At 44.3% G+C, this 27,521-nt stretch overlaps 1 protein-coding gene across 1 annotated transcript in view; it reads right to left on the reverse strand.

Moving 5' to 3' along the window:
• CHCHD3 (coiled-coil-helix-coiled-coil-helix domain containing 3) overlaps positions 1–27,521 on the reverse strand; it is a 218,376-nt gene that overhangs the window by 91,076 nt on the left and 99,779 nt on the right. Inside the window, exon 5 of the mRNA XM_028745324.2 lies at positions 668–751. Within this exon, the coding sequence (XP_028601157.2) occupies positions 668–751 (84 nt within the window). The remainder of the gene's footprint in view (positions 1–667; positions 752–27,521) is intronic.

Below are 27,521 nucleotides of genomic sequence, written 5' to 3' on the forward strand. Positions count from 1 at the left end.
ACAGCCACCGCCGCACAATTTTCTGTTCTTATCCTGAAACAAAGTTCTTAACCCGAGGTACTATTTCTGGGTTAGCGGAGTCTGTAACCCGAAGCGTATGTAACCCGAGATACCACTGTATTTTAAAGCCAAAAAGCCAAAGTATAGCAAATATGATCATCAGCACAAATAAACAACATGAGAGCATAGAAGTTTGGACTGCTCTCTGACCACATGGAGATGTCCTTAGAGGCTATACCAGGGATGGGGAACCACTGGGCCATGAGGCCATCCCTTAGAAACCAAAATGACACCCCCCCCCCCACACACACACACCCTGGCCAGGCTAGGCTGGAATTGCTTTCCTCCAGGGATGTGTCAAAATCAAAGCCTCAGCATTTTCTGAAAAAGTTGTAAGTCTTATGAAATTGAACTGCCGTCCAATAGCTCTGGTTCAGCCACTGAAACAGGTTAACATCATTGATGTGACACATCTCTCCATGGTGTGAAACAGTTTTACAAGACCCCGGAACATACAGAATGCCATTTTTTCCCCAAGAGGGAAAAGAGCTTTGTTCTTACCCTTCCTCCCTGAGCTCCACACCCTATTTAAAAGTTAGCCAAAAAGCAAGTGGAGAACGGGAATTAGCAGCAAACCCCTTCATTAAAAGAGAATAAACTTTCTCACCCTCTCTTCCAGTCGAGCCAGCTGCTCTTTGTAGTAAGCATCATGCTTCTTCAGCTCTCTGTCTTTCTCTTCCAGCTGCTTAGCCTAAAAAAAGCAACACACACACACACACACACAAAAGAGAAAACTGGATCAGAAAAAAAGGAACACTGGCAAGCCAAAAGTCTAGTGCAAATTGTGCCCGTTAACTCTTGCATAGAGACTGAAGCCTGCAGCCGGCACACTTTTGCCAAGGCAGTATATTAATAAGATCATGATTAGCGTATTGAGAAAGTTAAGTGCTTGCCCATTGTATTTCCCTGTTTGCTCAACAGCTGTGCCACAGTTCATCCAAACGGAGCTGGGAAGAGTCAGAAGGCAGTGCCAAGAAAGCAGCGTCGGGGTGAATGTTTAGTGAAAAATTGGTACCAGGAATCAAAAGAAATTTGAAGATCAATGATGAGGTAGCTAACCTGCAGTGACATTCCTAGAAGATGTGTTTTGAAAAGAACGCTTGGAGCACAAGGTGAAATGTTTCAAAAGTGTCTGATTAGATTATTAGATCCAGCAGCCACTCAAGTAAAACTGTTTTAAATTGTCAGGGACACCCCTCAATGAAACCTAGTAACTAACTGTACATTATGAGTGGCTTATCAGGGCTGGTGGTATATTCTGGTTACTGGAGCTATTCGAAATGGAGATTTTTATCCCAGTTAGCATCTGCACTGGATTTGAAACTGTTTTCATATATGTGGTTGTTTTAACTGTTTTTATGCAGGCAATTGTTTTATAGGCTTTTTATTGTATTGTGAAATTGCTTCAAGATGCTTCATAAGAAGTGACTCTTAAATGAAAGTAATTCTATTATTTGTTTGTTCATTCGTTCTGGGTTGTCCGAGGCAGTGGTCTATAAATAGGCAGATATTTTAACAGGAATAGGCATTGCGGCAGAACATCCACTTGAATTTACTATGCTGAGGAAGCCAGCAGTTTTATTGTATCTAATATAAACACATTGGTTCCTTATATCACATGATCTCCACTACACTGATCTCAGCAGCACCCTCTACGATTATTTTTCAGCATTCGCAGAGACAACAAAACGTCACATTAGTCAAAAGAGATTGGGGTTTTACCATAGATATCCGAGCCAAGATGGCAAGATTACTCAAATCCTTTCAACAACACAAAGGGCTATAGGTTTGGTGAGAACATTGCCCTTTTGAACACAAGCTAGCTCCAAGAAAACTACCACTCGTTATCTAGTAATTTTGTGAAACTTTAATGTTTGTGATGACACTGATATATCCGCACACATTTTCAGCGAAAGTATATGTCTTTCATCTTCAAATAATATTTTTGCTTACAAATGGTTTTCCCAGCTGCTGATCAAAGAGATCATTTTAGTCCCTCCCTGGCCAGAGCAGGCTGCATAGGAAAAGTGAGCCTTGTGAAGAACGGTCCTTGAGAGTGGAATGATTATCAAGAGATCAGGAGGACGTGGGATATTTCAACTCTGTGAAATTTCATCCCAAACTGACAATAATGAACCTGCCATTAACAAAAACCTTGGCCTATTGGTGACTTTCATAAAGCAAGTTTCACTGGGCCCGCTTCAGCCAGTCGGTTCTCATATCAAAACTAATCACTTGTGTCAAAATTAATTAATCCTGGCAAAATCTGCAGGAAACTTTGGAAATTGATGCTTTACTCCTCAAGGTTGCTTTGTTAGTTCTTACCATCAAAGATACAGGAATGAGCATATGGAGTATGGAGCATATGGAGCAAATGGAGTACCTGATTTGAACACATAAAACAGGCTGAGAGACTCATTTGATCCGCACAGTGTTGAGAGAGCCCTCCTTAGGAAAGTGTGGGATGCTGCTAAGAGGTGAAAGATACCCTCCTCTCTCCCTATTGCCCCCTATGGTCCCAGTCAAAGAGCCAGTTTCGTAACCGTAGTGAAGACCTTCTGAGCCTGACACACACTGGGATTTTGATGTATTTTGCAGAATTTAACCTGAATGATTTGCAACTTTAATTTCCTAGTAAGAAGCAACTCCATGCAAAGGAGGCTTTCCTATAAAAAGGAAGAGTGAGGACTCCTGTGCGAAATGGAAGGGATATCAACAAAATAACTCATTTGGAGAGAACTTGTCCCTTTTTAATGTTTTCTGTTTGTTCCCACCTTGCTTTGTCCCCCATCCACATAGCTACCGTTCCTGAAGAAGTAGAAACCCTATTACCACGCGCAACTTATGGTGTATATTCTGTACTCCTTACTGAAACTCTGACTTTACTGCTTACCTTAATTTCCATCTCCTGAAAGCATGTAAATCCAGAAAACACAGCCATCAATTTATGAAACAAACAGAGTATAAATAGAACCAACAAATGTGCAAGAGACAATTATGAAACTCTCACAGTTCTGGCCACCTAGATAATTTTTTCTGTTTTGTTTTGGAAACAAAACAACATTAATCAATTTGATACAAAAACAGATGGGCAAGTTTCTTGACTTTTCAAATATACAGAAGGTCAAACTAGATAGTCCCAGTATCTGAAGATGTTGGAGCATAAGATAAATTAACAGTATGGCAAAATGAAATTGGATCACAGGCAAGTTTAGCCATCAGTTGTCTTCATTTGTTTCTCTTTACAATTACTTCTTAAAATGATTTTCATGCCCTCCGAAATTTCATGGTTGAAAAAAATGGATAGGTCTATCAATAGTATTTAATTTATTTATAATAAAATCTTCACCCGGCAATTTTATCTTCAAACAGGGACAATCAATGTGTCTAACAAAAACAGACCAAGCAATTCAAATGCAGTAAAACCACAAAATAGCACACCTTAAAATATAAAACCAAAACTGGAACAAGACTTTTTAAATAAGAATAGAAAGCACATATAATGATCTAAGCGGCAGTGGACTCAAACATCTGTTGAAAAAGATGCCTCCAGAAAAGAACAAAACACGGATAAAGAGGTAGAAAGTCTGTCTCAGAAAGGAGAGGGAATATCTCTCTGAATTCCGGGTCTTCCGAACAAACAATGGGGGAGAGGTTATTGCCTAATTATCATTATTATTTATTAACTTATTTATAACCCACTATTCATTCTTTGCATAATCCTATAACAAGAAACAACAATATAATGCAACAATATTTTATTTGAATACAATTTATGTAAAGACAGACAGTATACTGCATCAGCCAAACAAGAGGCATTCCTTGGATGAATAACCTGGCATCTAAACCCCATCAATGTTGTTGTTGTTGCTATTTAAATTTGTATACCACCCTTCATCCAAAGATCTCAGAAGGGTTCAGAGCATAAAAATACAAAAGAAAAGCATGAAATACATAAGAAAAACAAGAACAAAATAAACCAATAACACACACAACCCGTCCCACAAGCACATTCTTTTGGTGCAACATAAACGAGAGCTGGAGCCCTGCTGAAGTTGTTGCAACTACAGAACGTGGGTGGCACTATGGTCTAAACAAATGAGCCTCTTGGGCTTGCCAATTGGAAGGTCGGCGGTTCGAATCCCTGCGATGGGGTGAGCTCCCGTTGCCCTGTCCCAGCTCCTGCCAACCTAGCAGTTTGAAAGCATACCAGTGCAAGTAGATAAATAGGTACCACTGTGGCGGGAGAAGGTAAATGCCATTTCCATGCACTCTGGCACTCATCACAGTCCTCTGTTGTGCCAGAAACTGCTGGCAGCATGACCCGGAAAGCTGTCTGCGGACAAATGCTGACTCACTTGATCTGAAAGCGGAAATGAGTGCCGCACCCCACAGTCGAATTTGACTGGACTTTACCATCCAAGGGTCCTTTACCTTTACCTGTTGGACTACAACTTCCATCAGCCTTAGTCATCATGGCTAAAGGTAAGAGATGATAGAGCTGTAGTCCTCCAACATCAGGAGGGCCACGTGTTTCCCAGCCCTTACACATTAGTCTTTTAATTTGCAGTATGTGAAACAGTAGACTAAACACTACATATTGGCATGCATGCGTGTGCAGAACAGTCAAGATGCATCAAATAGCCAACTAAGATATATCTTCTAAAGATATGGGAGAGGCAACTGAAATCTGAAGAGCAACCTTTTCACAAGTCGGCCTCAAACTTCCACTTTAAGACCAACAAGGATGGTGGTTTACCATGGACAGGTATGAGAACATTAGGACCATCTCTGGCAGATGGGGACCCTTGGAGAATGCAGATTTTAGTTCTAAGAAACTCCTATCCATATGAAGCCTCAGTCTCTTTCCACTCCTTTACCGAGAGCGAGTTTAAAAAGTCAATAGAGTGGAAAGAAAAAAAGTCACAAGGCAATTTGAATTTCCAACAATTTACTGTTCTAGGAAATTTAAGGGTATTAAAAAAAGGGAGAAGAAGAAAAGGTCACCTATGCATAGTAAGCAAGTAGGGGAGGCTTCAAGCTACCTAATCACAAATAACTTCTCCCCACCTACTTCAACAGATCAATTAAAAGCAATTGCCTGGACCTCTCCGAAGGAAAACAAAAGCAGCAAATTAACAGACTCACTGCTGTGGAACGAGGAGAAAGAGAAAGAAAATTAAAGGGATTCTAAACTTTAAGTAGGAAGCGAACAAACACAAATAGCATTTTGTAAGCCACGGTTTACCCAGGTCTAGACAAAGCCTGGTTTTTCCAAACGTTTTTCATCCCTGGATCCCTCATTCAACACTTTTGTGACATGTGCAAACTGAGTCTCCAGAAACGCATTAGTGAAAGGGGATGTGAGTCACATTAGTCGCTGGTGTTTGATCTGTGGTGGCCTCATTCACAAAAGCAAGTCAACCCTGGATGTTGCAGTAATCCAGTGGTGAAAATGCATGTGTGAAGCCCTCTCTTGTTCCACACATAGGCTGCTTCAGATGAGGGTATGGTGCCACTGAATATTCGAGGGGGGGGGGAATATGGAATACTAAAATGTTGAGGGCAATGACAAACCTAGACAGCATCTTAAAAAGCAGAGACATCACCTTGCCAGCAAAGGTCCGTATAGTTCAAGCTATGGTTTTCCCAGTAGTGATGTATGGAAGCTGGACCATAAAGAAGGCTGATCGCCGAAGAATTTATGCTTTTGAATTCTGATGCTGGAGGAGTCCCATGGACTGCAAGAAGATCAAACCTCTCCATTCTGACAGAAATCAGCCCTGAATGCTCACTGGAAGAACAGATCCTGAAGCTGAGGCTCCAAGACTTTGGCCACCTGATGAGAAGAGAAGACTCCCAGGAAAAGACCCTGATGTTGGGAAAGACTGAGGGCACAATGGTTGAGAAAGATTGAGGGCACAAGGGGACGAGGTGGTTGGACAGTGTTCTCGAAGCTACCAGCATGAGTTTGACCAAACTGCGGGAGGCAGTGGAAGACAGGAGTACCTGGTGTGCTCTGGTCCATGGGGTCACGAAGAGTCGGACACGACTAAACAACAACAACAAAATGTTGAGGTGCCCACTAAAATATTGGTGCTAAATATTAATGTGCACCCAACAAGCTTTATGCATTTGGGAATTCTAAAGGTAAAGGTAAAGGTACCCCTGCCCGTACGGGCCAGTCTTGACAGACTCTAGGGTTGTGCGCCCATCTCACTCAAGAGGCCGGGGGCCAGCGCTGTCCGCAGACACTTCCGGGTCACGTGGCCAGCGTGACAAATCTGCATCTGGCGAGCCAGCGCAGCACACGGAAACGCCATTTACCTTTCCGCTGGCAAGCGGTCCCTATTTATCTACTTGCAGCCGGGGGTGCTTTCGAACTGCTAGGTTGGCAGGCGCTGGGACCGAGCAACGGGAGCGCACCCCGCCGCGGGGATTCGAACCGCCGACCTTTCGATCGGCAAGCCCTAGGCGCTGAGGCTTTTACCCACAGCGCCACCCGCGTCCCTTGGGAATTCTAGGGCCACTATAATCTGGACCAACTGACAGGACTATTGTGGGTTAGTGAACAGAAGCCTGCCTTCCAAAGGCCAAGCTTACCCAGCCTGCCCCACCTCCCACACCATAACTCCCTGGTTGGATGGCCATCTGTCATGTATCATCTCGCTGAGATTCCTGCATTGCAAGGGGTTGGACTCGATGACCATAGAATCATAGAGTTGGAATAGACCACAAGGGCCATTGAGTCCAACCCCCTGCCAAGCAGGAAACACCATCAGAGCACTCCTGACATATGGTTGTCAAGCCTCTGCTTAAAGACCTCCAAAGAAGGAGACTCCACCACACTCCTTGGCAGCAAATTCCACTGTCGAACAGCTCTTACTGTCAGGAAGTTCTTCCTAATGTTTAGGTGGAATCTTCTTTCTTGTAGTTTGGATCCATTGCTCCGTGTCCGCTTCTCTGGAGCAGCAGACCCTCGGGGTCTCTTTCAACTCTAAAGTGCTATGATTCTATGTTTCTCAACACAGGCTTTTAGCTGCTACGCTACACTATAGTGGCTCTGTTGCAGTGTCAGTGGCATAAAGAAATTACTCCTTACTGCAACAAAACCGATTCACTGACAACCAAGAAGTATGGTTTTTCTGTTCTCTAAGAGGAATTGCAAGAATTGCCAAGTACATAAATAATTCACAGGAACAGTATCCACCAAGTGGCCAACGACATTTGTATTTTGCAAATCATGCAGAGCAAGCAAAAAATAATAATCTAAATATATAAAAAAGGAAGCCATGGCAACTTTTATACAGGGGACAGCATAAACATGCCAGTGGCAGAGAATTCATTGCTGATATATACACTTGGCAAGGTAATATTATATTTATGGGGCTACAGAACATGATCTCAGTGAATATCAATTAGCCGTAACAAAAATAATTAACAGTGGTCATGTATTCAATTAGCTGAATGTTGCACTTTAGTTGTAAATGAGAAATTGTACAAGGTTCACTGCTTCTTTTGCAGAGTGGTTCAAACACACATAATGCTGAGCTTAGGAAGACTTTAAAGTAGGAGTCCACCTCTGAAACTGTAGCCTTAAACACTCCAATACCTCAGGCTAAGCCAATGTCAAATCACATGTGGCAATAACCATTCATTCATCCATCTGAATACTTCTGATCCACACTTTCATGAAATATATCAAGGCGGCTTACAAAATAAAACACAATAAAAATCAATCAATAGCTATAAAATGTAATTTTAAAAAGCAGTAGATACAGGTACAGAAATAGGAGTATAGCATCTAGATCAAGGGAAGTAATAGTGCCACTGTATTCTGCTCTGGTCAGACCTCACCTGGAGTACTGTGTCCAGTTCTGGGCACCACAGTTCAAGAAGGACACTGACAAACTGGAACGTGTCCAGAGGAGGGCAACCAAAATGGTCAAAGGCCTGGAAACGATGCCTTATGAGGAACGGCTAAGGGAGCTGGGCATGTTTAGCCTGGAGAAGAGGAGGTTAAGGGGTGATATGATAGCCATGTTCAAATATATAAAAGGATGTCATATAGAGGAGGGAGAAAGGTTGTTTTCTGCTGCTCCAGAGAAGCGGACACAGAGCAATGGATCCAAACTACAAGAAAGAACATTCCACCTAAACATTAGGAAGAACTTCCTAACAGTAAGAGCTGTTCGACAGTGGAATTTGCTGCCAAGGAGTGTGGTGGAGTCTCCTTCTTTGGAGGTCTTTAAGCAGAGGCTTGACAACCATATGTCAGGAGTGCTCTGATGGTGTTTCCTGCTTGGCAGGGGGTTGGACTCAATGGCCCTTGTGGTCTATTCCAACTCTATGATTCTATGATTCTATGATTCTAGGTGGGTTTGCAGGCCATTGACTCTGTGGGCCAATGCTTGGGCTGCATCTCCTTAATCTTCAGCTTCCCTAGGAAATGTGTGTGTACACTTGGAACTATATTGCATGTGGGATTCCCTGCCCCAGAAGAAGAATGTGGGGATGTTCAGGGAGGCAGGAGAGGATATATTGTTTATTAATATCCTTCCTAACTTGTGCTAGCAAGTTCCTTTACTTAGCAGAGTGCAGTCCCCTTTACACAGCAGCAAACTAGTTGCAAACTGGTGTGAGTTTCTTAAGGCAATACGCAACTCAACTTGGCTTGTCCAGATTGAAATGTGTTCTGATATTTTCCTGGTAAGACCCCTTTAATCCCTCCTAAAAGAATAAGGACACCACAGTCTTATTCATAAGTAACAAAAAGAAAGTTTACTCACAATCAGGCAGTAATAATAATAATAATAATAATAATAATAATAATAATAATAATAATAAATAATAATAAATAATAATAATACCCCGCCCATCCGGCTGGGTTTCCCCAGCCACTCTGGGTGGCTTCCAACAGAATACTAAAATACAATAACCTATTAAACATTAAAAGCTTCCCTAAACAGGGCTGCCTTCAGATGCCTTCTAAAAGTTTAGTAGTTATTTTACTCTTTGACATCTGGTGGGAGGGCGTTCCACAGGGTGGGTGCCACCACCGAGAAGGCCCTCTGCCTGGTTCCCTGTAACTTGGCTTCTCGCAGGGAGGGAACCGCCAGAAGGCCCTCGGCGCTGGACCTCAGTGTCTGGGCAGAACGATGGAGGTGGAGATGCTCCTTCAGGTATACCGGACTGAGGCCGTTTAGGGCTTTAAAGGTCAGCACCAAAACTTTGAATTGTGCTCGGAAATGTACTGGGAGCCAGTGTAGGTCTTTCAAGACCGGTGTTAGGCAGAGCACAGTGTGATCCCTGAAGGCATGTTTAAGGCTTAAAGTTTCAAACATATACAAAGAGGTTTACCCCATAAGGGAGATTTACCTAGTGACTGCAGGCAAGCAGTCCAGCAGTTCACAGGACGAAAGGAAGATGGAAAAGAGAGGAGAGAGCGGCAGCATGCCTTGGCCTTTTACCAGGTCTGGAAAGGTCATGCCCACCCACTAGTCACATGCAAGGAAGGATGCTCCAGGCCAGGAGGAACAGGAAGTTTCCTCTGGCTGGACCAAACATCCCCCTGCATGTCCACTCTAGGAAAACAAGGAATGTTGTATTTGACTGCTCCCAGTGGATTACATCCCACATAGAAAACTACTCTCTTTTCCTGCGTGTGAGCCATCAAGTTGCAGACAGCAGCTTGATCCTTTATTCCCTCTGTGCAATAATACGCTAGTGGTAATCAATGACTTCATCTCAAAGAAGGTATCTGAGAGACCAAGATGTTAGTAAGAAGTCTTAGTCGGAAGAAGTCCAAAGGAGGGAGGGGTGGGGAGCAGCAAGATCTGGGAAAGATGATAGCAAAAGGCTCAGCACTTAAAAGAAGAGAACTGAATGCCAACTCCCTGCTTGAATTAAGCCAACTACACACGAAAAGTTGTACATTAAAGGGATATAGTGGAGTTCTGTAATGACTCACCTAAACATACCAATGTTACTTTCTACGGCAGCCACCCCCAACCTGCTGCCCCAACCTTCAGAGGTTGCTGGAATATACATTGATGAGCTTAAACCAGCATGGTCAATAGTTAGGGATGGTGTGAGTTCTGGCCCAAAATATCTGGAGGATAGTGAGTTAGGAAAGTCCTATGGAGTCGGATTCTGATAGCGTAGGGTAATTTAGATTCCCAGTACCCCAGACAAAGCAGCATTTCAGTTTTCCCCATTCACTCTCACTGAGGTCAACACATTCCCTTTCTTTTTTCTCATGGGGTTGAAATACCATAAAACGAATCAATCCTCATTATAGGAAAACACAAGAGACTATGAAGAGATACAGATTAATGTGGAAAGTTGTACATAATTTATATACTCCTTCCAGGCCAGTTTTGATCCATATAAATGGGCACACACACATATATTTAGGGTGATATTCAATCAACTTTTACTCAGAGCAGACTCACTGAAATTAGTGAACATGTCTAAGTTAAGTTGATTCATTTCAACAGAGCCTACTCTTGAGTAAAACTTGGCTGAATGTCACCCTTAAAATGTAAGGATGTAATAATTGTTAAATATTTACCAGGTTCTTAGAAAAGAGGTTTTGAGATCGAACTGATTGCCATTCATCTGACAAAAATCCATCACTATATTTACCATGCCACATTATCGGCCTGGAAGAGTTGCAGCCGTTCCATCTAAGCTGGTTAAGCCACTTCCTCCTCGATCCCAGGAGGAGAGACAAACAGAGGGATGGGTCAGATGAAGGATGAAACAATCTCTCTGCCTGAACGGCCGACAACTGACATGCCTCATGTTTGTGAAGGGAATAAAGATCTGTCCATCAAGGCTGACTTGACAGGGCTGCCCGGTGAAATGTTAAGTGAAGAAACAAGGGCTTTTTGCACTGAATAAAGCAGGAGGTTGTAAAAAAAAGTGTCTGTGGGCCTTGAGGCACACTAGAGAGAGATTCAAAGGGAAGGTTAATGTTAAAAGAGAGCAGTCGCTTAAGCACAGGGCTTGTGCGGGGCAGGGAATGCAAAGTTCTGCCCAGAAATCTGCTGGCGAGGTCTCTCAAAGCAACAGGGTCAGTAAATGCCATAAAGTTATCTTACATGATGATCTCATTTTAGGAGCATGGAGGTTGTAAGAGAGGCTGACGGGCTGGGAGTGAGGAGTTGAAGGAAAGCACAGGGAAGCAAGACTACCAGCCTTCCACTTCCCGTTTGTTAAGTCTACGAGCTCCAAGGAGTGCATCTGTTTTTGTCCATGCAACACTGCCATCTGTTTATCATCCACTGCATCCCAATGTGCCTTCCAGCCTGACACTCGATTAATCTCTCTTCTTAGGCACTTCGGTGCTACTGAAAGGTCTTTCCTTGCTGCTCCGCAAGCCAACTTCACATGGCATGAAGCGCGCTTGTTTAAACCGGCAACCATGAATGTTAACCAGAGTTCTTTGTTTGAACGGAACAACAAGCTTTGGTTTATCGAAAACAGAAGCAAAGTGTGATGGCCTGGGACTCGGGCTCGGAGCCAGAGGAGTCTCAGTCCGCACTGGATCCTTTGCCTCAGGCATCATCTGAACCTAGTCTGGGGCCTGATTCTGAAGAGCCCCAGTCTGCACAGGTTCCCCTGCAACAAGCACCAGCTGGGCCGAGTCAGGGGCCTGAGCCTGCCCTGGCTCCAGATGCGGGGATTATCTCATTGCCATCAGCTGGGCCATCACTTACAGCTGCTCCACTACCAGTTGGGTCAGGAAAGGCTAAGGCGGCCTCTGGGTCTAACCCAGTCTAACTCTGAGGAATCCCAGGCAAATGGGCGGGGTATAAATGATAAATTATTATTATTAAATTATTATTATAACCCACTGACATCTCCCGAGCTGCAGAGACTGAGGTCTGAGAGAAGGAGAGACCTGAGTACTCGCAGGAGGAGTGTTCGCCTTTGGGTGAAACAGGGAGGCGAGTCACCGGGGGATCAGGACCGGCCGTTAGCCTGACAGAGATAAAGGGCTGCTGGACCCCGCCCCAGGTTGCGGGAGCAACGTTGCTGCTTGCCAGAACCTGCCTGTGATCCTGTGCCTGACCTTGCCTGGTTTCCTGCCTGGTTTCCTGGCTTGGCCCTGTCGGACTGACTCCTCGTGGAACCCTTGGATTCGGGACCAGACCTGGACCGCGTTACTCGGGTTACTCCTGGGCCCAGCACACAAAGGCTTCCAAATCCCTTATGGTAGCACCAGAGGAGGATCTAGGGCTGTGGGGAGTGGGGTGAACAATCTCAGGAGGCATCTTGGTTTGTACACACGGTGCTGAAATATACTCAAGCTTATCAGGTCCACCCTTGTATGCTGACCTTAGATGTGCATGTCCCAGTTTAATCAAGGACTTCTGGTTTCAAGCACACCACTCTCTCTTTCTAAAATGGCGCTAATGATTTCCATAAGCTCTGGCCCAAACCCAACACACTCTGACTTTTATGGTAAGTCATAAAAGAAATGGAAGACACAAAACACTTTACCTGAGAAAAGGAGTTGCTAAACCTTTTTTTTAAAAAAATAATAATTATAAAGCTTCAAAACAGAATTTTTTAAGCTTCCATAATTTCCAAGGCGTTGCCAACCCTCACCCCTCCCTCTCTGTGGCTTGGGAACCACCCTGCGGTAAGAAACGAATCTAACACACTGTTTTACTCCTCATTCCTCCAGTGCCCTTCAGCTTTGGGTTTCTGCTGGCTTTGTCACTACTAATGGACCGCCTAATTGCTTGTAATATGCTCTTTTAAAAAGTTTATATGGAATGAGCTGCTCAGGTGGAATACAGTAGTAATACAAACCCTTACAGTGTAATGGTAGGAAGCAAAATGTGTCCAGTGACGCACAGCCTTTCTGAAATCTGCATATGAAGCCGCCTTTATGAATTATTTTTTTAAATATTCTCTCCCCCCACCCAATGTTTTTAGCCAGTTCTATTTTGAGCCCCATTGAGTCTCTGATAGGGGGGGAAACAGGCTTTATCACCATCATTATCAATTATTATCATCATTATTATCAACAGCAGCAGCAGCATCTCTCCAAAGTCTCAGGTGACGATCTTCCACTGCCTAGCTACCCTTCTAACAAGGATCTTGGCTGAAGTACGTACATTCACCTGGGATTCCTAAATAAGACTCTTTCATCTTCCTCCTTCCCAGGTAGTATGAGGTTTGATCCTTGGCTAAGGGAGCAATTATTTGGCGAAACAGCACGGGGGCTCTCAGCCAAAGGATAGCCACTGGTGGCATATAGGAGGAGTTTCAAGAGCATGAAACACAGGAGCAAATCTTTCTGCTGGTGCTAGGGAAAGAGTGTGGGATAGTTGGGAGAAGGGGCTGGAGACTGAGCACTGTTCAGGGGGGAGCTGGGAAATGGGAGCTGATGACGAGGAAGAGAGCTCAACCTCAGACGGCAACCCTAACACGAACGAGCGTCGTTTGGTGAATGACATGCACTGCTATTGGGTTTTTTAATTGGGGTTGGTGGGAGGACCAGTGCTGCAGTGTGGTCTTTCTGTATCTGTACCCAGGGGATCGTTTGGACCAGTAATGGATAAGAATGGGGAGAGAAAGAGAGAAAATGAATGTGTGCAGGAGCAGGCCGAGTGTGGTATGTGTGTGTTAGTGGATGTGGAATTTGCATGGGTACAGAATGAGTGGGATTCCAAACTACTCTCAAGGTTAGTAAGGTCTTCTTAAATTCTACCTTCCTGTATTTTAAATCTACTCCTTCATTTTTATCCTCAAAGCACTGGGTGAAAAAACCCCTCTTCTTCTGACTGTTTCAGAATAAATACATAAATAAATAAAGCTCAGGAACGCAGGATCCTGGTAAGTAAATCAAAAGAGTCACTTGCACAGCCATTCCCATATGACATGAATACCTACCTGCTGCCCCAAATTGGATGTTAACACCAGCAGTTAAAGCAGCGGGTGAAGCCACCTTCAGGCTGAAGATATGAACCACAGAGCAGGAAGAAATTGGAAGAACAATGGGCATTCCAAGTGAAATATACTGATAATCTTCAGGGTCAAACTTGATTCTGAAAGTTTGCAGCAGAATCCAACTATGCCTATTCCACACTGGATGGTGCCCATGCCTTAATCAATAAATTTAATCAATTCGTTCAGGAGCATTTCACATTTCAGAAAATGTTTTTGGAGTCTTAATTACAGTGGTACCTCTGGTTACATACTTAATTCATTCCGGAGGTCTGTTCTTAACCTGAACCTGTTCTTAATGTGAAGCACCACTTTAGCTAATGGGACCTCCCTCTGCTGCCGCGCTGCCGGAGCAGGATTTCTGTTCTCATCCTGAAGCAAAGTTCTTAACCCGAGGTAATATTTCTGGGTTAGCAGAGTCTGTAACCTGAAGCGTATGCAACCTGAAGCATATGTAACCTGAAGCGTATGTAACCCGAGGTACCACTGTATAGCAATAAATGAACAGACAAATGTTCATACAGTTTATTATTGTACCTGCCCATCTGACCCAGCTAGGGCGACATTGATGGCAGAACCAACGTCTGATGTGCTGGTGGGTGTATCTGCCAGTTGCAAATCTGGAAGAAGTCTGGGCTTTGAAGGGGAGAGCCCCAGATGAGTGGTAAAGCTCATGTCACATGCAAAATGCCACAAGTTCAGGAGGGGCTGGGGAAGACCCCTGCCTGATATCTTGGGGAGCCACCGCCAGCCAGTGTAGGCAATACTGAGCTAGATAGACCAATGGGGCAACTCCAAATGAGGCAGCATCCAGCGTTCATTGCAAAGTGAACTCCATCTTAATACGTCTCCAAGTCTTAAAAAAAACCCTGAATCACACACATAAAGGTAAAGGGACCCCTGACCATTAGGGTCCAGTCGTGGCCAACTCTGGGGTTGTGGCGCTCATCTCGCTTTACTGGCCGAGGGAGCCGGCGTTTGTCCGCAGACAGCTTCTGGGTCATGTGGCCAGCATGACTAAGCTGCTTCTGGCCAACCAGAGCAGCGCACGGAAACGCCGTTTACCTTCCCGCTGGAGCGGTACCTATTTATCTACTTGCACTTTGACGTGCTTTCGAACTGCTAGGTTGGCAGGAGCAGGTACTGAGCAACGGGAGCTCACCCCGTCGTGGGGATTCGAACCGCCGACCTTCTGATCGGCAAGTCCTAGGCTCTGTGGTTTAACCCACAGCGCCACCCGCCAGAAATAATTGCTGTGTGTTGCCAATTTCATGCCAATAAGAGTGCTCTCAGTTCTGCAAAAGATTTTGCCTGATGATCTATAAATATTAAATATATTTTAAATTTTAAACTATATGTTTTAGAGTGCTGGAGATCACTGTTCAAATTGTTTAATGCGATCTAACCCTGCAGACAGACATCTTTGGGAGGCTTTATCCTTGACCTTTGTATCACAATGGGAATATCTGCTGTGCTGATTTCATCAGTGCTTTTTCCATAAGTGACAAAGATCATTATCATGGCAAACATATCTAGGTTGTTTGCGTGCCAGCGCAGAGAAAATCGTATAGAGGTTATCCACAAGAGCACTGGAGTGGGTTTTTCAACTCTTTGCTGATTTTCCTTCGCATTCAGCATTTCTGAAACCAAATCTGAAAGAATACCCATGTGTTTTTCTGCCGGCTACTCTGCTTCACTTTAACTTAAGTGTCCCAGTACTGTACTCCTAGAAGTAAACATTGCCTGCCCTCTGCTCAAAATGAGACAGCAAAAATACTAAAATCCTGTAGCACAAGTCTCATATTAAAAAGGCAAAAAGAAAAGGAGACTTGCTTTAGTTTAGAGTAAGGATGACAAGAAAGCAGATCAGGCATTTCCATGCTTCGCTTTATGTTTGCCACGGTAAGAAAAGGGGGGTGACCAGTGAACAGTGAAATTGAAAAGCAACAATATCTGAAACAGATTAAATGCACAGTTAACCTGAAGAACTCATGGCCACAAGGAACAACAAAGTTTTGGTTAAAAGGGGGGGGGGTTACTCAGGTGGACCATAGAAAGTCAATTCTCTTTTAAATAGCAGTTCTTTGGTGGTGCTTTTTATATAGGTTTTTTAAATTACTAAAGAAGGAGTATTAAAAGTGCCTTGCATGCAGAGTGAACAGCAAGCAGATCCAATTCCTAGTGTGTTATGAAGATTCTTTCTAGATATTAATTTCTCCAAAATGTGCACAAATTAACACTTTCCTCTATCAGGGAGACTTCTAAACAATGGCATGGGAGTCCACACACTTGGCCAAACTACACTGGAAAGGAGCTCTTTCACTATGGATGGCTTGATCATCTCTATCATACAGAGGTTGATCACCTGCATCTACCCCATATTTCACAGATTCATGGACCATGGAGCAGGAAGACATTGGAACAACAACCAAAAACACCCAAATCCCTTAACTATTTAGGATTGCAACTAATCTTAATCCTACTCAGTGTAAACCCACTGCAATTAATACCCATGGCTCACTTCGGTCCATAGTTTCAATGAGTCTACTCAGTCTAAAATTTAGCTGGATAAATCCACAATAATTAAAACCCAACTCTTGCATAATACTTATGTCCTGCCTACAAATATTAACTAACAGGAAGCACCTCTGCTGTTCTCAAAGGGGCAAATAAGTAATTCTGTTTATCACCTGGTACAGTGGTCCACAGCTAGGAAAAATTATGCTGGTCTGTATAATTTCTGAGAATTTTCTGCATTGGACTAGATGACCCACGGGGTCCCTTCCGACAATTCTATGATTCTGCACCTGAAACAAGGAACTTAAATGAAGCTGGTCAACCCCTTAAATGAAGCTGGACAACTATTATTTGCATTTCATCTTCCCAACAAAACTCAGGTACAGTATACCGAGAAATGGCTTCCTGGCTGGGGTTTGCAAAGGAGCTTTTATGGGTGAAGAGGAAGTCGAACCCAAGATTTCCTGGTTTACATCCAATTTTCAGATTGCCCTTCAAACCGTTAAGAAAAAAGTTCAGACAACAAGTTCATGGTGTCAGAGCGTATGCAATGGGGGCAAAACCTTCTTGGCAATGACCTCTGAAACGAGCGCACAGACTTCCATTACCTTCACAGCACACACCTTCAGCTACAAAGCAGATACGGGTTGTAAAAAACATACAGGTTACATAAAAGTACAAAACAAGCTGAAGAGTCATGCAGTGTTCAGGCATCAAAAATTTTAGTACTGCCCAGGAAGTAGCTTATACACATTGCTCACTACAATTTATAGGAGGATTCCTTCTGACAAATATTTTATGTCTCTTTTTCTCTGTTTATAGCCATTGGCAGGCTTAACAGCGAAGAAGCTGTACACCTGGGGTTGACAGCAGCCGCAGAGTGAAACGGCCACCCTATCTAATCTCCGAAATACCTGAACCACTGGCTGTTGAGAGATTACGATTTCATTTAGACTGGTTGAAATATTGATGCGTTAGTACAGAGCTACTAAAAGAAGAACCTAGGTCCAAAAGGATTCTAAATTTCTCACTTCTTTACAAACTTTAAAATCTGCAAGGCACCATTTCAGATGAAGGGTTGTGTGCTTTTATTAAAAACAAGTGTTTTTGGTTTGTTCACTTGGGTTTTCTGTGGAGCTTTGGGCTTTGCAGCAAGCCAGAGGAAAACTGAATTGCAAACGGCCAATTCTCGCTCTGAAGCCGGTTGAACACTGTACATAACTGCGTGTACAACATTGCAGTGCAGCACAGCTGCAAAGAAGGTTCGTATCATAGCTGCACTGCAGCCTCTTGTAGCCGGCCAGTGGAGTTAAATTGGGTGGTCCTGGAGGTTCCTGAATCCTCCAGTGAGGAAGGAACTCCTATCTGAGCACCCACAGTGATCAACTGGCTACACACTTCAAAGATAAAGTTGTTTGACTCTGGATGAAGTACTCAATGACACAGTCAGCAATGTCTTGTGGGATCAGTTTCAGCTCATGCACTGAACTGCTGTGGCCAAGGTGCTGCACTCTAACAGCCCCTGTCCCTCCTGGCTTATTAAATCCAGCAGAGGGGAGTTTACTGGTTGGGTCTAGAGCATGGCTAATGCTTCTCTGCATAGGGGTGGGGGGTCCCTGCTTCCTTGAAAGAGGTGATGCTTCAGGAATGCCTAATATGCTGGCCTCACACATTTATATTTGCAACTCAGGACTTCGTCTGATGTTCTAGGACAGGCACGTCCAACAGGTAGATTGTGATCTACCGGTAGATCACTGAACATCTGTGGCAGATCACTGGCTCCCCACAAAGAAGCTCAACACCTTTGCCCTGCACCCCCTAAAACAGGGCTTCCCTCCTCCCTAAAAAAAAAAATGGACCCCCCCCCAAAAACAGGGTTTCCCTTCCTAAAAAAAAATCATCTGGCTGAGTTTCCCCAGCCAGTCTGGGCGGCTCCCAATCAAGTGTTGAAAACAATACAGCATTAAATATTAAAAACTTCTCTAAACAGGGCTGCCTTCAGATGTCTTTTAAAAATAAGATAGCTGCATATTTCCTTGACATCTGATGGGAGGGCATTCTACAGGGCGGGCGCCACTATCAAGAAGGCCCTCTGCCTGGTTCCCTGCAGGGAGGGAACCGCCAGATGGCCTTCGGCGCTGGATCTCAATGTCCGGGCTGAACGATGGGAGTGGAGACGCTCCTTCAGGTCACATGCAACCGAACCCCCCAAAACTGGGCTTTCCTTCCTAAGAAAAGCTCAACAACTTTGACCTGAACCTCCCCCCCCCCCCAAAAAAAAAAACAACGGGTAGATCACTGCCAGCTTTTAACTCTGTGAGAAGATTGTAGTCTCTTGGGGGCTGGCCACCCCTGTTCTATGATATGCAGTCAAACTGAAGCACACAGAATCATGGAAACATGGAAACAAATGTTGTAGTGGACAACAGCACCCAGTGATGTAGTTTGCCATGAGTAACCAGCTTCTGAGGACTCTGAGAGGATAGATCTCACAGGGGACTGTTGAGAGGCAGAGGCATGGTTGCTGCTGGGTCAGCACACTGCCACTGAGCCAGGCCATGACATCGGCACTGCCAGTCAGTCAGTATCCGCATGTCTGCCCATTGCTGACTTTGCAAGTGCCATGCCTCACCTTGAAACACCCGCCAGCAAAAATGTTCAGTCTCTCCCCAGGTTTGGCTCAGTGATGGCAGCCTGTTATGTAACAGCAAATCACCTGCGCAGCCGCCACTGATTGCACACGCACCTGCTTTGCCTATAGGCATGAACTCAAAGCCACCTCTGGATGTTCAGAGTTCACATGCCTATGGCAGAGCCAGATGTACAGACAGCATATTCTCATGCAGCTGCAAAACTATGCCTAGAAATTCCAACCGGGTTAAAAACGAAAACAAAAATACGCAAACCTCTGGCAACATTAGCCAACAATCAACAGCAAATATGACTTCAGAATCATCAACAGAAGCAATCACTGAATAGGCATCTAATTACTCTTTATTTGTTTAATGCCAACTATAACTGTCAGGAACGCTTCCTCATTTAAAGGATGCAAGAGATTTCATAGATGCAATATCAGCATATCTTGCAAGTTTCAATTAAAAGAATAAGCAATGTGTAAGAATTACCCTTTAATTACACAAACCACTTGAGACTGATGGCAAGAAATTAAAAGGGGTCATGTAACCATAAAAGCCTTGCTATTCTCAACCGTAGAAGCTTGTTTGGGGGGCTTTCATAGCCTGCTGTTTGACTGAAAACTCATTTTGCCACATTCTAAGCTATCAAACGCAGCTATTCCAATTCCAGCATTCTCATGGCTGTGTTTTTAAATTGCAGAAACAGGGAGTGCCCGCCTGTGAGCTTAATCCAAGCCTCCAGGCACTCGCAGGAGGGTCCTGCCCCCTCCCCTTCAACGACCAGGTCTGCTGCCTTCATGATTTTCCTGGCAGGCAATGCTCCTTTCCACATGATTGCAGTGCCCGCCTGCATACGTAACTCGCCCCTCTGCCCATGTCTAGGAAGCCATTCCAGGAAATGTTGGGGGTCCCTCACGAGAGTTCGGCTATAATTGGAAGCACTTAAGCCTTTTCAGCAGCCCTTGCCCATTACTGGAATGCACTGCCCACCTTCCAACGCAATGCTTCCCCCAGGAACCTCTTTCCAGTCCAAATGGAGAGGACTCTGAGAGGTCTGGGCTAAGCCAGGAGAGAAAGAGAGAGGGAATGTGTTGGTCATATCCAAATTAAGCAAAAGGGCACACTTAAAATTGCAGAAATGGACTAGCCTGGCATTGCATGGAAGGCTTTCTATTTGGGAGAGGCTCACACGTTCTCTCAATTGACGCTCCTGAGGTTTGCAAAGGAAGAGCAGGATAAGGGTTTTGAAACAGCAAAAAGTACAGACAATGACCATTTTGCGCACGTTCAAAGCACGCACGACCATGCACACGGCATCACTTGAAGCCCAGAAGTGACAGGAAAAAGCAAGCTTAAATGCACTCCAATGTTGCATGTGATGACCCCGTGCAAATCAGTAGTTGTCTGTATTCAACAATGGGGGGAAATTAGGACTGTATCATCTCCATGTTTTACCACACCCCCAATTTGTTCATGAAACCAATTTGCTTTATTACATGTAGATAGTGCCATACTTACACATGCATACATACACACTACTTTACTAAGAATGACTCTCTCTGCCCAGTGAAGGAAAAAGCAACAACAGAGTTCTTTGTGTCTGTCCCTTCAAAGGGCAGATTTTCTATGCAGTTTTTTTTATTCCAGTTACTTAATATGGTTTTGCTTCACCCGAATAACCCAAAGTATACAACCACCAGTTAGCCAACATGTTGTCTAAACCTACTAGATGGAATAAGATAGAAGAGGGGGTATTCTAAATGCTCAAATTCTGTCATTTCCATTTAAACAAATGTGCTGTCAAAGACCTCTCACTGACCTAAGCCTGGGAGACATGATGCCCATCAGAATGGAAGCTACTAGGCTGACAAAGCAGAACTCAACCGTCTATGCTGATATCCAATTGGGGAAGTTCCATATAAAGGACAATATCAGTCCCAGAAGAGCCCCGTAATGGAATGTAACTGGAAAAGTCACACGAATACATGATTGTGAATGGAAGCACAGAAATCAGGTCGTAATATATCTTGTTTTGACTTTCTGTTGAACCACAGAGGTACAGGGTGCAGTTTTCCCAAAGGAAACTTTGGGGAAGAGCTGGTCCCGACTGAATTCTATTCGCCATGCTTTCAGGCAGCATGGATTATTACTTGCTAAAATCTTGTTTTATCCTTTTTCCTGGTGAAGAAATTACACCAGCACACTCCTTGAGAAAAATGCCACAGCTTATCCCGCAAATGGATGTCTTGGAATTTTCATTTTACCTTCACGAATGGCTTTTCAAATGCATGGTCCCGTTTTAAATAGATTCAAAACTCTTTCAATGTCACCATTCTTCAGTGAGGTCTGTATCAATAGACCATTGTCACGGAGCCTGAAAACATAAAACTCCTATCTATTTTTTATTTATAAATAAACGAAATCCATCACAAAAGCAAGCACTCTGCACGCCTTCAGAGAGATCTAAGACAGCAACAAATTAAACTGGATCCTATTACTTGAAGGTCCAGGACCACAAAGAGCTGCTGAACACCGGCGGTGAACCGGTGTCACTTTGATCTCCATTGTAACAGAAAAGCAAAATGACATGTTCAAATGAAAATCATTTATAATGGATGAAAGCAAGGCTGCACTTTCTCTGAAACAGATATGTCTAGAGGGAGGCCAAAAAGGGAGTGGTGTGTGTTCAAGAAAGCAGGGGACGGCTATCATCAGAACAGCGTGCTCCGAGGGAGGTGACATTAAAAATGGAATTATTAGGATGTGCATTTTGGAACTTTGCATCTCATTTAGTTGCTGGGGACATTGATCTCATTTCTGCAACTGAATTTGTGGCTTTCTGCACCATCTGCCCTGCAATGTACCTCCCCACAACCTGCAAAAGATGGAACCCCCCCCCTTTTTTATGGTGGAAACCCTTTTTGAGCCATAAGGATTTTGTACAAACCTTATGATACGATACAATACTCTTTATTGTCATTGTCCCATACAGAACAGCGAAATTTAAAAATCTGCATAAGACATTCAAAAACCAACAAGCCTGCTATCCCAGCTATCCCAACCTGGTTAGCCCCCTAAAAACTCTGATGCCCCATTTTTAAATACAATATACTCCTATATACTTTTTCTGAACACACATAATCCCTGACCATTGGCCATGCTGGCTGGAGCTGGCAGCAGGGCTGACGAGACCAGGGACCAATGAGACAACACTGAAAGGGGTGTGGCAAGCAACAGGGTGGAATATGAAAGGTATCCTCCTCGTGGCCCAACCAGAAACCCACCAGCTCACAATGCTGACCCAGAAAGAGATGTCACATTCCTGGCTGTAGGCTGTGGTCAGGAAGACGTGTGGTCAGAGATGTCATGATTCCCTATCTGGGGACAAGAACACAATGGCCTTCAGTGCAGGCGGACCTCCCCCTGTCCTTTTTGAACTGTCAAAAAGCAGCCCTGATGACCAGATCATGTCTATTCAAGCTTTAGGAAGAAACATCTGACAATAAGAGCTGTTCTGGCAGGGGAATGGACTCCCTCGGGAGATGGTGGGTTCTCCTTCCTTGGAGGTTTTTAAGCAGAGGTTGGGTGGCCATCTGTCATGGATGCTTCCTGCACTGCAGGGGGTTGGACTAGATGATCTTCGGTGTCCCTTCCAACTCTACAAGTTCACCAGTTACCCAGGAACCTTGAAGAACCCAATGAAATACACAACACCATCTAGACAACAGGCCACTCATCACTGAAGAGGTGAGACTTGGGACTGTTTCAGTTACAATCCTTGGGGGGAATATTATATATTATTGATCTGATATGTAAGGCGGATCCTCTACCACTGAACTATGGTCTTGCCCAAAAGGCTGGAACCCACCAAACATTATCAGTAGTGACTAGCCCCCAGGCAGCCACTCCCAAGACCTTGATTTTTTTAAAAAAATAAATAAATCCTAAATTGCCAACCTTATCCAAGAAAAAGCTTTGAAATCTTCTTTGAACGAGTGCACAGAAACGCCAGGTGCAACTTCTGGCCAGACCCAATAGCCTCCTTTTATAGCAACCTTGAAGAGCACACTTTATACTCAAGTGCTTTCATCAGACGGATAGTTAAATGAATGACCAGGGAAGTACGAGGCTTTTTGCTACACTTAGCTCTTATATTTGCACTTACAGATGCTTTTAAATAAAATATGACACTTGGGGCTCATTCAAGTAATTTAAAGCCATGATTCTCAAAAGTGCGTCACGGGCTTCCATGAAGGTAGCAGGAGCATTCTCCTGTTCCCCCTCGGCTCCACCTTGCATGTACCCCAACCGAAGGCCAATTTGTACAGCAGAACTAAGTGGTGTAGCTGGAACACTTCAGATTGCAGGTGGGGGGGGTGTGAATGTTTGAATGCTGCTCCGCGGGGAGAAGAGACTCCTTGCAAATAGAAGAGTAGCACATCAGGAAGAAGGGTTCAACCCTAGGAAGATTTTTGGCATGTCTGAATGGTCTCCCATCCAATCTGATGTGGCACAGTTCAAGCGAAGCTTTAAGCCTTCTCCCATGTTGATCCATAAACAGTAACTAGAGTGTCAGCCTATCTCCCCTCCCAATCATTGCTTCGGCCCAGACACCGATGTCCAGCTCTGAGGGCCTGATGGCAGTTTCCTCACTGTAAGAAGTGAAGCTACAGAGAACCAGGCAGAGGGCCTTTTCAGTAGTAGCACCCTCCCTGTGGAACACCCTCCCTTCAGATTTCAAGAACTACACAACTTTTAGAAGACATCTGAAGGAAACCATGTATCATGAAGTTTTTAATGTTTGATGTTTTATTATGCTTTTATATGTGCTGAAAGCTGCCCAGAGTGGCTGCGGAAACCCAGTCAGATGGGAAAGGGTACAAATAATAAAATTATGGAAGATTATGATAGGATTGTCTGCTGTACGGAAGACCAGGGAACTGCCCACCTAGAGCGGAATGAGGTAGTTGATAGCGCTTCCCAACCCCCCATATAACCCCAGGATCAGTAACCAAGAAATTTTTGATTTGAGGGGTCCTGAGGTGACCCTGCTTCAGAAGAAACAGTTTAAAAGACTGTGAAATCTTTATTCTGTTCAGAAATGTATTAATATTGTATTAGAATAGATATTTATATCGCAATTATATACACACACTCGTTTTGCCTTGAACAATCCCTCAGGGTGTACCCAATGCCTCTAAGAAAGCTATGACATCTAAGAAAAATAACGTATGAAATATCTCACCAATCACATAAGCACATTCCTTTAAGGCTCAACATCAAAAACTTCGCATCCCAGGGCAGGAAGTGTTCATAGTTCAGTGTCAAAATGCCTGCTTTGCGTGTGGACTGCATCAGGTCCAGACCCCTGCAACACCATTGGAAAGGATTGCATGGGGCAAGACGGAGGAAGCATTTCTGCTCTGCTCAAGATGACAGACATAGCAGTAGCCAACCTTGAGGAACTGGTGGGATGCTCAATATAAGGCAGTTGAGTCAAAGGTGTGGCTTAGTTAAAGGTAAAGGACCCTTGACAGTTAAGTTCAGTCGCGATCGACTCTGGGGTTGCGCCGCTCATCCCGCTTTACAGGCCGAGGGAGCTGACGTTTGTTCGCAGACAGTTTTTCCGGATCATGTGGCCAGCATGACTAAGCCGCTTCTGGCGAACCAGAGCAGAGCACGGAAACGCCGTTTACCTTCCTCCCAGAGTGGTACCTATTTATCTACTTGCACTTTGACGTGCTTTCGAACTGCTAGGTTGGCAGGAGCTGGGACCGAGCAACGGGAACTCACCCCGTCGCGGGGATTCAAACCGCCGACCTTCCGATCAGCAAGCCCTAGGTTCAGTGGTTTAGACCACAGCGCCACCCGTGTCCCTGTGGTTTAGTTACACAGCTCCAAAGCTAATCCTTTCTCCTCCAACCCATCCCTAACAAATGAATTAGAACAGATTCACATGGTGAGTTATTTTCTCTCCCCCCACATAGCGTAAAACCAGACTGTATATCCATATTTTCAGCTCTTGGAAAGGCATACTTAAAGAGAGTGACTCAAACAGATTTTTTTTAAAAAAAGGTTCTGCTTATTTCTGCAACATGACTCCGACTTTGCAGTAGGTGTTAAGGCAGCTTTTCATGGCATCACAGAATGAAAACACTGCCTGGGTATTAGAAAAACACGAGGAACAGAAGGAACCTTCACATGCAGTTACAAATATTATCGGCTTAATAACTGAATCGGCTCATTTTGCTATATTCTGTGGGCTTGTCGTAGGTGTCTCTATAATCTTGCAGGTCAAATGCAGCCTCTGTTTATCTGCAAAGAGCTTCCATCAATCAGATGCAGACAACACTTTCAAAACAGCCTTTGATTCCAATTAGGAATCTGAAGAGAGAACCTGCTGCTGCTCGTTTGTACTGTTGCCAATTAGAGCACTTATTGGGTGCTCAGCACAGGGGGAGTTGTGGCACCCCAGGTCAGCTGAGAGAAGAAAAGCACCTTGACAATAAGGAAGCTGGGGCAGCGTGTGGGGCAGCACAGAGATGCAGAAGAAATGGGGGCAGAAGAAAATCTCAACAGGTATCATTCAAACAGGCTGCTTTCAAGCTGAATCAAAGTTTTTTCATATGGGCAAAGAAAAATGAGACCAAGGAAAAATGAAATCCCAGCCTTGAAAGAAGAGAGTTGACCAGTTGAATTGGCCACAAACTTTGGCGGGTATTGTCAAAAAAAGGTTTGCTATTTCGGCCATAGTTGAAGGGCTCCTTTGTTTGAAAGCCCCATGCCTTTCACTCAATCACCAGCAATTATTTAACCAAATAATTAAACCGAGGGGAATCCTGTCATTTCAGTGCTTTTGAGCCAGTAATAGCCAGCTTTCTAAGTCCCATTTTTAAGGATTTCCTCTCAGAACCTGCTGACTGTATCATCCATCCAATAGCACTTGGGACTGCGATTGCTCTAAGCAGCTGGGAAGACCAAATTCAACTCTCAGATTAAAACAAGCTGCCTGTTCCGAGTGAGGCTGTATTCCCTTTGAAGGCACGGCCATATAGTTTGAAGGTGTTCCTCGATTCAGCACTGAAGCTGGAGGCACAAGTAGTACCCATGACAACAAGTACCTTCTGCCAGCTTTGTTTGGTGCCCCTGCTATAGCCACTCCTGGAAGAGGTAGTCTGGCCACAGCAATCCACCTACCAGGAACCTGTCGTGAGCTCCATGTGGGGCTGCCTTCGAAGTTGGTCTGGAAACTGCAGTCAGTACACAATTCTAGGCCAGTGTTCCCCATACTTGCCTCTCCGGCTGTTTTTGGACTACAGTTCCCATCAACCCTGACCACTGGTCCTGCTAGCTAGGGATGATGCGAGTTGTAGTCCAAAAACAGCTGGAATCCCAAGCTTGGGAAACACTGGTCTAGGCCATTATGAGGGACAGCCTACCGAGGGCACTTTACACCTGTTGAAGGAAGCGTACTGGCTGAATATACGCTGCTGAGCCAAGTTCAAGAAGCTTCCATTCACATACAAATCTCTAAATCACTTAGGATCCAGATTCACAGCAGGCCTGCCTATAAATTATTCCTGAGAGCCAGCTTGGTGTAGTGGTTAAGAGCGGTGGACTTGTAATCTGGCGAACCGGGTTCGCTTCCCGCTCCTCCACATGCAGCTGCTGGGTGACCTTGGGCCAGTCACACTTCTCTGAAGTCTCTCAGCCCCACTCACCTCACAGAGTGTTTGTTGTGGGGGAGGAAGGGAAGGAGATTGTTAGCCGCTTTGAGACTCCTTAGGATAGTGATAAAGCAGGATATCAAATCCAAACTACTCTTCGTCTTCTCTTTCCAAATATGGCTGGTGCTGACTCTTACGGAGTTTCCGGCAGCAGCTGCAGGCATATATCTATTTATCTAGGACTTTAGAGAAGCGGAGCAGCTTGCCACGTTTTGTTATTTATCGGACTTAAATGCCTGTTGTGCTGTTTTTACTTCTTTTGTTGTTTTATGGTGTCTCCTAAATGCGACCTGCTCTGGGATAATTTTTAGACACGTAACCTGGGGAGGTGCTTTAAATGAACAAATAATAAAACCTGCTATAAAGCTCTGGAAACCTTCACTTATATTGAACGTGCTCCAGCCAAAGTTGAGAGCTGTGAATGCCTATCGGTCCCAAGGTAAAGAGATGTAGAAGTCCACACTCAACCCTCCCATTGACATCAACGGGACTTCCGTGATAATTAACACGGACTGGATCCCCTTTACCTTTTAAATATTTTATTTACTTCATTAAATCTTTCAAAGCTCTTTTAACTTTCCCTACTCCTCAACTTGCATTGTATACATTTCACGGT

Source organism: Podarcis muralis, chromosome 10 (genome assembly GCF_964188315.1).
Source record: "Podarcis muralis chromosome 10, rPodMur119.hap1.1, whole genome shotgun sequence".
Lineage (NCBI taxonomy): Eukaryota > Metazoa > Chordata > Lepidosauria > Squamata > Lacertidae > Podarcis > Podarcis muralis.